Source organism: Gopherus evgoodei, chromosome 10 (genome assembly GCF_007399415.2).
Source record: "Gopherus evgoodei ecotype Sinaloan lineage chromosome 10, rGopEvg1_v1.p, whole genome shotgun sequence".
Taxonomy (NCBI): domain Eukaryota; kingdom Metazoa; phylum Chordata; order Testudines; family Testudinidae; genus Gopherus; species Gopherus evgoodei.
Window position 1 is genome coordinate 17,993,501 of NC_044331.1, and position 15,220 is coordinate 18,008,720.

At 37.2% G+C, this 15,220-nt stretch overlaps 1 protein-coding gene across 2 annotated transcripts in view; it reads right to left on the reverse strand.

The window, feature by feature from the left end:
* EFL1 (elongation factor like GTPase 1) overlaps nt 1-15,220 on the reverse strand; it is a 155,469-nt gene that overhangs the window by 104,020 nt on the left and 36,229 nt on the right. For both annotated transcript variants that reach the window (XM_030577562.1, XM_030577561.1), the window contains 3 exons: nt 6,699-6,850; nt 5,443-5,618; nt 1,648-1,783 (listed from right to left, as the gene is read on the reverse strand). In XM_030577562.1, the coding sequence (XP_030433422.1) occupies nt 1,648-1,783; nt 5,443-5,618; nt 6,699-6,850 (464 nt within the window). The remainder of the gene's footprint in view (nt 1-1,647; nt 1,784-5,442; nt 5,619-6,698; nt 6,851-15,220) is intronic.

Genomic DNA, 15,220 nt, shown 5'->3' on the forward strand with positions numbered 1-15,220 from the left:
CTGGTATTAAATGCTAGATAATCAACAGTTTCACTTCTAGACCATGAGCTGTTTTTATACTAAATCACTTCAAGACCTCTTTCTTTCTGTAGCTGAGGTCAAATGTGAGAAGTGCTGTATTTACTGAGCTTCATGAGTCACACAAAGTGAACCTTGTACTTTTTATACAAAATACAGTCACCAAATAGTCATGAATTGTTCAAGCTAGCCATATGATGTATTTATCTCTTTTTCTGACAGAATTTTACATCTGGAATTTATAAGCCACACTCTTAAGTGTCATATGGGTATTTTTATAAACTGGTTTCTATTTTTCTTTAAGCCTTCTATTACAAAAATATGACTTTTGATATTTTACTGATGCTGGTTAATACAAGAGTTACAAAATAATGGCAATCAATAATATTACATAACAGTTTAAACATGCAAGTGCTCTGACATATAAATTAATACCTTTGTTTTAAAAATACAGCCCTTTAGTAATATATACAGATGAAAGACCATACTAGATTGCGGTCTGTTATATTCACAATATGCAACCTATTTTTACATTTCATATGAATCAATTTATAGATTTTAAAATGCTAAATTTTACTATAATGCAGGCAAATTTTGAAGGAAAATCATAAACATAATGTCAAATTAAGGCAAGGATCATAAGAACATAATGCTGTTTGAGGTAAAAAGATTATTAATAAAAGAAATAAGTAACAGGAAATGGTCAGTAACTGAAGCACCCAAGCAAAATGTTCAGCACTGAACATTCAGAATAGAACAGAACAAAAAGATTAGGGCAACTTATTTATTCTTCAAAGAAGTGGGGGTTAAGTGTGGGAATTTGTCACAGGCATAAGAATGTTTCTTAGCTATCACTAGTCTGAGATGAGGATTTGGAAAATTTTATTGGTTGGGAAACAATCTGTATTGCTCTAAAGTATTTCCAGACTCAACAGGTTGAGAGATAATCGACCTTAAAAATCACAATCATTTCCAAACACCATTTTAATTAACTACCCTCCTACCCCCTCAAAAAAAAGTCAGTTATGATATGATTTTAGCAACCAATATCAAACAGACATTACAATATGCTTGTAAGCACTTTGGAGCAGAGATGTAATTTTATGATTTTATACAAAACCTAACACAACAGACACCAATCCTGATAAGGGCCTCTTGATGCTACCAAACCACAATACAAATAGTTCATAATAATAATGATAAAAACCACACTACAAGAAAACTGGGATTACAAGTTTTCCCCTGTTGCGAAAGCATTTCTAATCCTTGCACAGTTCATGAAACACTGGACCCTAACATTGCCATTAGTCCCTCCTGCTGGTGATGCTTTCCTGGCAGTGGTCCAGGACTGAATATAAACAGAGACTCAGACCAGTTTAACTTTCAATCACTGATTCCTCCCACTGATGCATTTTCCCCCCTTCCTGATTGAAGGGTCAGAAATACAGCAATTAAAATGGCCTAGTCCTTTTTTATCTTCGTTTCACTTAAACCATGAAGTTCACAGATTCAAGCTAATACTTATTTCTTATTGACTTTAATCAGATCTGAAGGATTTCTACATCTTTTACATACTGAATGACCTCAGCATTCAAGGCTCTATGAACTGAACCATTAACACAGTCTTACCTAGAACATTGCCTGAAGGCACTTCTTCTAGATCCTCCAGTCCTCTTCCCATCAGCAAATAGAGATTCTCTAATGTACAGCAAGCCATGTGAGGTATTGATGGCAGATCATCTGCAGCAGAACAACCTGATGGTAACTAGGCACAGAGAAAAATAATCCATGTTAGATATTTATCTCTAAGTAACTGCTATTAACTTGGTTCTGAAGTGACTCTAGAACTCCAGAACTGAAAAAATACATACCTACAGCATTTTTAATTTAACAAAGTTATCTGTCAGAAGAAATTCTGATATAAATCAGTGTTAATCAAACTATTTTAAGTCAAACTTGTGGGGAAACAGGGTTCATACAGGGAACCCATGAAAAATTACTGTTAGAATGACATAGTAGCAAGAGTATAATGTAATTTGTTACTTTTATTAATTTTTAGAGAGCATATTTATCTCAGAACATTTTTTATTTTAAGGGTAACACAAATATTTTCATAAGTAATAAATTAGCTTTTATGAACACAGTTCCAAAATAACAAAAGCCAAAATTGAACACAATTCATTCACTAGTATTTTCCCTCGCAAAGGGAAACATTTCCTCCCTAATCATTTTCTTGAGATCTTCTAATGGTCTAGATATTGGAGTTAGCAGTGGAGACAGTACTCAAACTATTTTGATGTAACGAGATTGTTGGCTCAACACAGTCAGCTGAAATTTCAAAAACAATCAAAGAACACCTTCACAGCAGCATATTTGAAACATGATATTAAAATATAAGGAGATAGAGGATCAGAGAATAATAGAGTCTGGACTGGAATAGGAGATCTTGAAGAACAAAGTAATCATATAAGAAAAATTTCACATTTTCTCTTCTATTTTCTGTGTCAGTCCAGACAGTATTTATGAAATAGAAGGGAAGGATTAGTGTTAATGCACTCCAAGATGTTCTGTCTGAACACCATGTCCACAGAAGCCAAATTTTCAAGTGACCTCTAATTTTGGGTGTCTAACTTCAGTCACATAAAGCCTGTGTTTTATAAGTTCAGAGCACTACCAATTCCAACTTTAACTAAAGTCAGTACAGAGTTTCAAAAGCTCAGCAATTCTGAAAGTTAGGTCATAGCTGTCTGCAGTTGGACAACCAAAATTAGCTGTCACTTTTGAAAATTCAGGCCTAATTCTATAATGCATTAAAGCATGAAGTAAAGCTCAAGTAGTTACATTAAGTATCAAAAAAGATGTGTCCACTTTCTCTGTTCTAGAAGAGACCATTGATAAAGTAGACTGATCTTAAAGATTTCAGTATATCCTTTCCACTAATGCAGTAAGCCTCTCAGAGGAATTATTTTATCCAATTAGGTAAAATAAACTTGGCAGAGCCCTTCTGCAGAATGAATATACTTTCTGACATTTACGGTCTTGAACCTTCCTAAGATAAATCATGCTCTAGTAATGTACAAACATTCCTTGCTTCCTAAGTCTTACTCAGGTAGGACAAAATAGGGTAAAAAGCCTTGTCATGACTGAAATACAAGGAATTGACTTTTGGTGAGAGTGTGGAAGAATCCCCGCACTACCTTATCCAAAGTAAAAAATATGATTCCAGCACAGGCATTAAAGTTCACTAACTTGTCTAGCTGAGCAGACATCTATTAGAAACAAAACTCTGACAAATCAACTGGGCTCCCTCCCAGAATTTCAAAGCCTCTCGGAATGCCTTCTAAGGAACACGTCATCAGGCTCCCTGCAATGAGATGGGGAAGTACTAATGAGCAAACAGGGTGGAGGGCGGGGTGAGAGGAAATGGAGCACACAGTTTGGCTTTGAAAGGTGGAGAGCTGGAAGGAAAACAAGAAAGGATGCATGTGTGGGAGACTCTAGTTTCCTCCCAATGAACATCTATACCACTGAAGGAAGATCACAGCACTGATGACCTGAAAGCCATTCATACCACCCTCAAAGGCAGCATAGTTAGCTGCACATTATGGGATTTCCAAACCCAAAAAGGTGATTCTCTTAAAAAATACCTTAGATGAAAAAGCAACAATAAAAACAATTTGGCATAATTTAACAGAAAAAGAAATTTAGAAACATACAGTAACCTTCATAACCCTACTTAGTATAAGCACAAACTTAAAACCTCCTGCTACAGCGTCCAAAAAAAATCCCCCAACAGATGCTAATCATTACAAAGTAGGTTTTTTTTTAATTTATTCTGAAATTAAAACTTAGGTCAGTTCTTCTGTCTGTGCTTGCATGTCACAATCCAATTATAAAATATCAATTTGCACAGCAAAATACTGATTCTGGCAATTCACTGACACTGACAGTAAATAAATATGTTTTAAGTAAATTTGGTGTATGTGCAAGTGTGTTTTCAGACAGTGCCTGTATGTGTTCTGTATGATGATATCTACATCAAATTCTATTTCTACCTTTCCAAATTTCAAATTAAATTTAACCAAAATTTATTGAAAATGTATGTATTTATCAGAAATCTTTATGTGTTTATCTGAAAGCACTAGTCTGAAATTAAACCACTATATTTTGTGCGCATTAAGTTTTAATTAGTCAGCTGTCCCTTCCTCCTCATAAAAGTGATCTGCAAAGAAAAAAAGAACTTGGACTTGAGTTCTATCTTTATAAAGAAGCAGAGAAAGTTCAGAATATTCACCTCCCACACACAACTTTTTTCTTCCTGCTTATATTTTACATTAGAAATTCACGTTCTGTCTAGCTTGAAAGACTCTGAGATGACTGCAGAACTAGTGAACTAATGACCTTACCAGAGTCAAAAGAGTGGAAGTTGAATAACTGAGAAAAGAATTTTTAGCCAGAGCAAAACTCGATATGATGGGAAATGAACTGTCTGATATTCCTCAGGTAAAAAACATCAAAAATGAAAACTTTACACAAAAACTTTCAGGCTTTCTTTATCATTATGAAGCAGCTAAGAAGGGCACAGGCCCACATTCTTTGAAATCCTTTGCAGGTCATCTTTAAACTACCCTATTGGCTTAGTTCTAACATCTGGAAAAGGCTAACTGTTATAGTCATCAAGCTAAGGTTTATCATCAGATTTTTTCCAGTAAAATCAAAGGGTGATCCATTATGAACTGATAAGCTCCAAAAACAAAAAAAAACAAAACAAAAAACAAAAAAATCATAGCTGTAACTCTTGTGGAATAACTTTATGAACCCTACCCTAGAACGTAGTCTGTGTCTTCCATAAGAACAAGGGCCCAATCACATATCCATAAAAAGGCATCTCTTACATACTAGGCAAAATCCTATTTTTCATAGATTAATGTTCAAAAATCTTGATTTAAAAGCCTCCAAAACTTTAGTGATAGCAATGAGCTGGCAGTTAGACAACATACAACAACATTCAGATACTAGCCAGCTGATTAAAATAGGCACACAGGAGTATTACAAGTCACATGAAAAATAGCTAATGTAACTCACACACACTATGCATAGATTTTTATACACACTCTTAAAAACAGGATACACGACATACAAAACCACCAATACTTCATTAAATTTCCACTCGGAGCTGCAATGCAAGTGAGACTGATAGCCCCTCATTTTACAATCTATGATTAGGCACATAGTATTTTTATTATAACAAAACTGAGCATTAAGTAAAATTCTGGTAATTAGTTTCCTAAATCATTTTGACATTTCTGGAAAAAAAATTTACCCAAAATTATTAATTGGTGAACAGCATCTGAAAAGTTGTTTAAGTTATCAATGTTGTGAAACAATCCCGAACTATGTTAACATTTTACAATCACCTCTTACCTTGTTCAAAGATTCAGCAGGATCATATTTTGGTCCCAGAACGAAGATCTTTTGCCCTCTTCGCACTACACCACTGAACACTCTAGCAAAAGCAATGAAAGACTCCTTGTCTGCTTCTTGTTCCACAGTTTTTAGGGTCATGCTCTCTGTTTGACTAGTGAGCTCCTGCTTATCACCTAATCAAAGTTAAACAATAATGAAGTGCAAAAACAGTTTCTGTAGCATCTTGAGAAAAAATAATAATGAATCAGAGCACCAAATCACTTGCGAAGAAATATTAGGAGAAAGCAAGGAACTGCTGTTATGACTCACACATTTTTTGTACTGGTGTAACCATTTAGGTTAGGGGCAAGATTTTTGTATCAAAATACAGTTTTAGCAGTCTATCCCCTATGGTGGGCAGAATTATATTAGTACAAAAGGTGCTTAACACTAACATAGCTTATTTCCCTCCCACATAGGAATATCTCTGAAGTATGAAGCACTGACATAACTGCACCCACACCAGGGGGGTTGCACTGGGGGTGAGGGCGTACAAAGTGTATGTTCAGACAAGCCCTCAGACAAAGCATTACTAAGAACCACAGAGCCAAATTTCCCTACCAGATGTTCTTTTAAACAGACAAACTAAATGCTTTTAGGAGGTGAAGGAGGTTGGTGGAGACAGTCTGTAAGTAACGCCACTACCATTAGGAATTAACCTTTTCACTTATTTAAAAGTCCAGTTTACTGTAATCATACACACTTAGGCTATTTACATATAACGACATTCAGGTTAAAGATAATAGTGATACTGATCGACTAATTTGACTGGCTATTTGCACCAACCCCTCCCTCCCTTTGCCTTATACTCTTCACCTTACTCTCACTCCACCTGGCCTCTAGGCTCCTCTCTTTCCTTCCCTCCCTTTTCACCCCTGCCCTACCATCTTCTCCACTTCCGTTGTCTTTCCATGTAGTTAATCCCACTTCACCAAACCACATCTAGAACATTTATATAACCCAACAAAGATTTGTGGCACTAATATGGTATCTGTAAACCATCACTCCATTTGTGTATACTATCCCTTTGTCTTGTCTATTTAGATTGCAAACTCTTCGGGAAGGTAGTCTCTCTTATTCTATGTTTGTACAGTGCATACCCAGCACAATCAGGTCCTGTTCTCAGCTGACGCCTAAGCGCTACTGAAATAAAAGCAAAGTATTTCCCCATGAGAAAAATGGATGACAAAAGACAGTCCTGAGAAATACTGTACCTTTTGTCTCACCAGTCTTCACTGTCAGTTCAGATTCATTTCCAGAAAGGGCCTGTTCTGGTAGCTCTTGTCCTTGACTGGCTATCAATTTTTCTGCATGTCTTCGTCTTGCAAGCTCACGTCTTTGAGCAATTACTTCTTGTGTTAAAGGCCTATATTCCATTTAAAATCATTAACATTTGGAAATACCATTCACTTTCCAATAAATACAAAGGAACTGCAATATTATGTCCGAGACAGACAAAACTGAACTTACATTTCCAAAAAAATTTCAAGGTTTGTTAGTGATGTATTTCCAGCAGTTTTTAAGGCAGAAATAAAATATCCCATTCTTCTGCTACATCCAGGAGGAATCTATTATGCTCCATTTCTGCTGATACTTGTGGTGTTAAAACAAACCCATTGCATGTGTAATTGTTCTGAGAATTATCACTCTTTTGATGAATAGTGACTTGATAACAGTCATGATCATTAGAATCACAAGCTAGTGCTATTACAGTAATAGCAGAGAATAAAATGGAGTAAGTGTGCAGTTTAGAAATATTTAAATCACACTAACTTTGAACAAATTGCAAGAAAAAATATTTCCTAACCAACTATCAGTGAATACATTCATTTTAGATTACTTATACTACTTCTGGCATCCAAATTTATATCTCTAAGCCAAGATTGGAAGCTACCCAGAGCGGAGAAAAGGTTTTGTTTGGTTTACCTGCTCTCTTAGCTGGTGAGTATCTACCCGGAATAGCATGTGAAACCATTACTTTAATGAGCTTAACACGAAACAGTGAAGGAACAGCTTTAAAAAAAACCCAAACCCTAACAAATACGCTGAGTGAAATCCTGGCTTCACTTAAGTCAATGGCAGTTTTGCCACAGACGACATCAATGGAACCAGGATTTTACTTCCTGTATTTACATTTCCTTCACACATCAATTCACTGGATACTTCTACCTTACACTAATCCAAATTAATTCCTATCCAAAATAACTGCATCTTATGTGTCTTACGGAGCAAAGGAATTGCATTTAAACAGCCAAAGAGAATTTTAATATTCTGGCACTACTTCTCATTAGTCCATAGTCCCCCTTTCTTTAAAAAACAAAAACAAAACAAAACTATATCACAAAGAAAAACAAATATACTAAGTCACAAGCAGAATGACCAAAAAAAAACTAGATTTAAAGAACTTAACCACAAGGATATTTAGCCCTGCGGGAACCTGATCTTTACCATTTTTATTTTTCTTAGCAGCATAATTCCTTCTAAAAGGTAATATAGATAGAATTGTTCTAAATACAATTATACAATTTTTCTCAGACATTTTCACTGTATATCAACGGCTTATTTTTAAATTTACTTTTAAATTAACTGCATTTTTCAAAATCTGCCCATAAATAAAACTTGTGATATGAGGCACGCAAATATGTGGAGGCCATATAAACACTTAATTTCAGTCCAACCACAGTCGCTCCCCGAATACCTTCCATTAGCTTCCTCTATATGACGGCTCATCAGTGAGCTGCACCTGTGATCTCTTTCATGGGCACTGTTTCCAAGTGACAGGCCTCTGCCTGAACTCCTTCCAGAGTGGAACTCTGCAGTTCATTAGGCTATAACCCCCCCTATTCCCACTGTACCCCCAGAGTTGCAGGGTAACTGGTACTTTATATCCCCTTGTAATCTCTCATGAGTGCATCCTCATATGATACATTTTGCTACCTTCACCTCTTTTAGGGTGGAACTCACAGTCCTACCAGTCTCCAACTGGATCATGGGATAGCAGTCCCACTGTTTCCAATTGTGTTAAGAAGGCTGGCCCAACTTAGTTGTTAACTGCCAGATGCTTCTCTCCAGAAGCATGTGACCAATGGCCAATTAGAGTGACTCAAAATAGCTCCTTCCAAACAGATGTACTGTCCATATGCTCAGAGGTCCATGGAAAACAGAGAAAAGGGTGAAGACACAAAAGATCCACATGTCTGGGTCCCACCCAAAACTCAAACTCTCTCAAAACTTAGGTGAGCTGCCCAGTTACCTCAGATACATCACTGTAGACTGGTCTACACTGGAGGAGAAAAGGGGGTGGGAGGCAGGAAATCAATCTAAGCTATGCAACTTCAGCTATATGAATAACATAGCTAAAGTCAATGTACTTAGATCTACTTACTGCGGTAAGTCAACAGCTGACGCTCTCCCGCCGACTCTGCCTCGGCCTCTTGCCTTGGTAGAGTACTGGAGTCGACGTGAGAGTGCTCGGCAGTCGATTCATCGCGATAAATCGACCGCCGCTGGATCGATCGCTGCCCATCAATCCAGCAGGTAATGTAGACAAGCCTACAGAGTCTCTGCCTTACTTCCACATCCCTAGAACATGCAGCAAGGTATAGAACTATTTCTGGGCAGAGAGACAGGCTGCCCTCCTGCACTCACTCTTGGTCCCTCCCCTTAAGCAGCTGCTGGTTGAGCTCCACCTCCTTCATTCTCTTGGCAGGATTATTTAACGGATTAGTGTTCATCTGATTTTAGGATCTGACTCTGGAAAAAGTCAGCCAGGTTAACCTGACTGGAAACAGGCAGGTAGATAGGTAGGTAGGTATTTCCCAATGAACAGCTATCCCACTGTCCTGTTATGGACCCAGGGGTATCTTCTCTCCATTGTCGTTTCAATTCCTCCTTCTTTTCAGCTAATAGCCATCTTTGATTTAACTCCACGAAGTCAGACAAAAAATATGTCAAACAGGTAAACTGAGGTACATATAATATTCATAGAAAACACTACAGAACTCCCTCATCCTCCATATTGTATGACAACATTCAATTCAAAGTCCTCCTCACATTCAAGGCCCCACATAATTTTGCCTTCACCTAGATCTCTGCTCTCATTTCCTCCTAGTCTGTACATCTTCAAATTCTATTGCTTTTCTTTCCTTTTTCTCCTCTTCTTTTGTGGTTCAGTCTTTCTCCTGCTACCCCATAGGCCAGGAAGATTATCCCTCTTCTTGTTCACCAACTACCTTTCCTCTTCTTCACAGCTTCTGATAGTACTTCCAATATTGCCCTCATAAATCGTTCCCTTTCCTCAACTATTGAGGCATGTCTTGTCTTGGTTTTTCCCAAGAAAAATCTCTTAAGGGCGTTTTGTAAATGTGTAAATTGTAATGTAAAAATGTACTTTTATGGAATTATATAAATGGCTTTTAATATTACCACCATGTGTATACCACATCCTCCATGTGTGGTGGTGAATGGCTTTGAAATTTAACGATGCAAAATACATTAAGAGGAGAATTTTTAACTGTTATATCTGATATTGAAAAAAATAAAGCAAAAGCCACAAGGAAACTTGAGGAAAAATTTAAGACTGTCTTAGTCGCCTTAAAACCTATTCAGATTTTTCTCCCATCCCCAATTCACTCTCCACCAACTTCTCTTCACTGAAAGATAGGTCACACAATGTGTTAAGAATAAGTAGACAATAAGTGAAAATTTTACAGGACCAGTATGGTGAAAACCGGGAAACTAATAATCTCCTCGCTTTATACTGCCAAAAAGAAGAAAAAATGACAAATGAAGAAGGTCATGACACACTACAAATCTGTAACACAGATGTTTCAACAGGCACAAAGAGGTGGCTTAAAACTTTGCAGGCCCTAATGTCATGCCCAGGATCCTAAGGTTCGGGATCATTACTTTAAGGAATTGCATTCTCCATGAAAAATGGATGAAGGGTCCATCCAAACTGGTATTCAAGCCTTATGAGAAGATTACTTTTTGCTCATGTGTTTCAACTATTAAATCCTCACATGTAACTTTCTTTTTAAAATAATTACTGTTCTAAATGTTAGCAATTCTTTCTGAGAGAATGCATAGCTCAACAACTATCACTGCTCAAATAAATCCACTTTGTTGTCCCGCTTCTTAATTCTGAAGCTGACAATTGCAGTCATCTTCTCAATCAAACAGCAACTATATGGACTTTTACACTTCAATAGATATTTACAACTTGAACTACATCTTGAAGATTTTCCTCTAAAATTCAGATTAGTGAAGTAATATACTATTAGTGATATTGTTTATATATTTAAGGTTCATTTATTCTCTCACTATAGGCAAATCTTTAATGTTACGCAATGATGATAATTACCAATTATTTATTAGAAATATATCCCACCATAATGCTGCAAAGCTGGAGAGAAACTATTGTCAGTGTTGGTTGTAAAGGAAAACAAGGAAAGAACAGACAAAACAGAGAGGTGGAATACTTCCAGTTATATTTCAATTCTAGAAACAAATAATATCTAGCTAAAATTTAAGGGGCAACACACACGCACAATTCTATTAATGTTTTGGTGCCAAGCTGTGCATCATGAAGAATCACTTCAAAGCCAAAGTATGTCATAACAAATCTTGATATCACATATGCCCCTAACTCATTTTGTTTTGTCTGGGTAACATTTACTGGTAGAATTTAGCTAGTGAGACACCCCCCCCCACACACACACACACACTTCAGAAAAGCACTTAAGCATGTGCGTAAGTCCATCCCTATTCAGAATAGCATGTGCTTCAATCATGACTTCAATTAAGTGCTGTCCTGAATAGAGATGGACTTAAGTACATGCTTTAGGCTCCAATTCAGAAAGCATTTAAAGCATTTCTGCATGCTTTATGGATCTGGAGAGAAGTAGAAAGCCTATTCAGACTTTATAGGGCAGTTGGGAAAGGAGTGCTCCCATATGGGGGGGAAGCTTAAAAGAAAAGTTTTCCTTCTCCCTCCAATCTGTCCATCTAGAGATCATTCTTCAAATAAACCCACTTTGTTGTGTGTGTCTCCCCCCGAGTCTATATTTGAATTTCCAAGCTGACTACTGTTGTGTTCTCAACCAAATGTACTATTAAGGCTTTTCACACTTTAATAGATATTTACAACTTCAATTACATTTTAAAGATTTTTATCTTTAAAGATTATATCTAATCTCCACTGGATACATACACAAAAAACTGGTTTGACCCAAGAACAAGTTGTCACCTTCATTAGCACAGTGCTCGGAGTAGAGCTTTACTACAGACTCCAAGAGAAGAATGAAACCTAATGGGTCACTAGCAACACTCCCTGAAACATCTGGTTATCTTTGGAGGTCTTCCAAAAGTACTGCTTACGCCCAACAATATTTAGATTATGAGAGGTCATCAGATTACAGAGACGACGTGGCATTATTTTCATTATTCTATCTCAAGAATTAAGTAGTCATCTCAACTGATTAAACAATTTCACTTTCCATCACTGCTTATATGATGCATTGTCAAGTGCATAATTTTTAAAAAAAAGACACTACTCCTGTGCTCTAAAAAGACAGAGCACTGGTAAATTTATGCAGGGCATATTGTTTTCTAATGGAAGTGGTACTTTTTCTTTTTTTAAGAAGTTCACGTTTTTAGCTGTCAGACACAAAATTTACGTAAGATACATAACTTTTTTGGTACATTAACCATTTTTGGTTAGCAAACCATTTTGGGGCGGGGTAGTATGGAGTGCAGTCACATCTGAATTGCATATTTCTTCTAATGTAACTTTTTATACAAAATGATGAAGGTTTCCTATAAATAAATTTGTCATTTTCCACTCCTGGATTTTCCTGTATGAAGTTTTATTTGCCAAGCTTTCGCTATCATCTTGAAGTAATACTCTAAAGAGGCACAGCTTTAGCTAAGCTAAGAAACATAAGCATGACTGATCAAAGAACATTTCTTCTCAACTAGAATTCCCATATAGGGTTATTATAAAGTATTAAAAATGGACAGATTTGAGTCCATTTGAAAACATATAGCAAATTTTATACCGAACTCCTTAGTAATCTTTGAACAAAGTGAAAATGACAGTATGCTGATATTTATTAGCATAGTTTTGTTTTTAAGTTTATGGGAAGAATATTTAAAACAGTCAGATGTTCAAAGTCAAAAGACAGAGTGGTTAACAATATGAAAAGAAAAGTCAGTTTGTCTGAAAAGATGAAACCAAAAACAGAGATGATAAAGTGGGAGTCAACAATGCAGATCAGTTTGCTAACTGTTTCCTTTCTTTCCCTTAGTCTTCTTTTGTTCTCTTGTTTTTCTAGTTACTTTAAAATAATGGTCCAACCAGTACTCAAGAAACCAAATCACTTGATGGTGGTCTTCTTGCTTGTTATCATCCAGTATCACACCTTCCTTTTTAAAGCAAGCTGACCAAAAAAATCAGAAAAAGAAAGCCTCCATCATCATCTGCCAGCATCCTGAATTCTTCTAAGGTCAGGCTTTAAGCCATGGAACACAGAGCCCTTACTGCACTCCTTGAGTAGAGAATCATTCAGTCTAATGCAGATCAGATCTCTTCAGTTCATCAGGAGAGAGACTCCTTTTCAGTTCAATTATGATAAATTTAAAAAAAAATATTTGGTGTGAACAAAAAATTTTGAGATCAAAATGAATGCCAAAAATAAAAGAAATGATGATGGCTATTTAGGACTCTACTTTTTCTATTTAGTATGTAATAGGTAGAAGAACAGAAAGAGAAAGAGCTATTTGTATACATTGTGCCTAACTGGAAAGACTAGTTAGGAATAAAAAGAGTTGAAATGTGGCTGGCAGTTCTTAAAAGATGCAATATTAGAGGCTCAACATCAAGCTATTCTGATGCAGAGGAAAGATAAGAAGAGCCACAGATGGCCAATGTGGCAGCACAAGGAGCTTTTTAGCTATCTAAGAACCAAAAGGGATACATACAGGAAAACGGAAGGAGGAGCATGTCATCAAGGAAGTTTACACAGGAATAGCACGAGCATGCAGGTACAAAATCAGGAAAGCCAAGGCAAAGAGTGAGTTACAGCTGGCAAGAAATGTCACAGACAACAGGAAAGGGTTCTTCAAATAATAAAATAAAATAATAAATAATAATAATAAAAAAAAAATCAAGGATGGTGTGGGTCTGCTGCTCCATGGAGAAGTTGAGCTAGTAACGGAAGATGATAGAAAGCAGAGATGTTCAATGTTTACTTTGCTTCGGTCTTCTCACAAAAACACAACATGTGACCGGACAATTAGCAAAGTTACCATACACGATAAAGGGAAAGGGATGTAGATAGGGATAAGTAAAAACACACCACAGATCCTCTAGCCAATCTGAATTTTTTTAAATCAGTGAGGCCGGATTAATTAGCTGAAGAAATCTTGAGATCACTGGCAATAATATTTACAGATTCATTCATGACAGGAGCGGTCCCAGAAGTCTGGAAAGGGCTAATGTAGTGTCCATCTTTTAAAAGCAGCAGCTCAGAAAACTATAGACCAGTCAGCCTGATTTCGATAGCTGGCAAGCTACTAGAGCAATGCATAAAACATTCCATTTGCGAATACCTGGAGGATGAGGGGTAATCACCAGCAGCCAGCATGGATTTACCAAGAACAAATCATGCCAAACCAGCTTGATTACCTACTGTGACAGGGTAACTGATTTGATGGATAGGGGGAATGAAGTGGACATAATAGACCTGGACTTCAGCCAGGCTTCAGACACAGTTCCACATGACATTCTGATAAGTACGCTGGAGAAATGTGGGCTCAACAGAACTACCATCAAGTGGATACATAATTGGTTAAACAATCGCAATCAAAGAGTAACTTTTAATGGAATGATGTCTGATTGGAGGGAAGTCTCAAGTGAGGTTCCACTGGGATCTGTTCTGGGTCCAGTGTTGTTTAACATCTTTATTAATGACCTGGATATAGGTATTAAGAGCATACCGATCAAGTTTGCAGATTACACAAAGCTACAGGGGATTGCCAATACCTGGATGATAGAGCTAAAATTCAGAGGGGTCTTAATAAATTGGAGAGCTGGGTGATACACAACAAAATGAAATTAAAGACAAATGTAAGGTTCCAGACTTAAAGAAAAAACAAATACACAGCTACAGAATGGGGGGAAATTGGCTTGGCATCAGCACTGCTGAGAAGAATCTGGGAGTTGTGGTATATCACAACCTCAACATGAGCCAGTAATGTGATGCTACTGCCAAAAAAAGGAAATGCAATTTTAGGTTGCATTAACAGAGGCATAGCATTCAAGTCATGGGAGTGACAGTGCCACTCTACTTGGTGCTGGTTAGGCCTCAGCTGGAATACTGTGTCCAATTTTCGTCACCAATTTATAAGAAGGATGGAGAGAAACTGGAAAGGATCTGGAGGCGAGTGACAATGATGATCAAAGGGAGGGAATGCAAGACAACAGAGCAAAAGCTGAAGGAATGGGTACATTTAGTTTGGAAAGAGGAGCTATGATTACAGTCTTCAGATACTTGAAAGGCTGTGTGCTGGGGTGTACCAGATCCTCTGAGGCCCACTGCCAGAGGCCTCGTTGCCCTGCCACACCCCACCCCAGAAAAGGGCCATGGAGAGAATCCTCCAAGCTGCCTAGAGTGGCTTTGTGGGACACAGTCAATCAGGGCCCAAGAGGCTAGTGCAAGAAGAGCTGCAGGGCCAG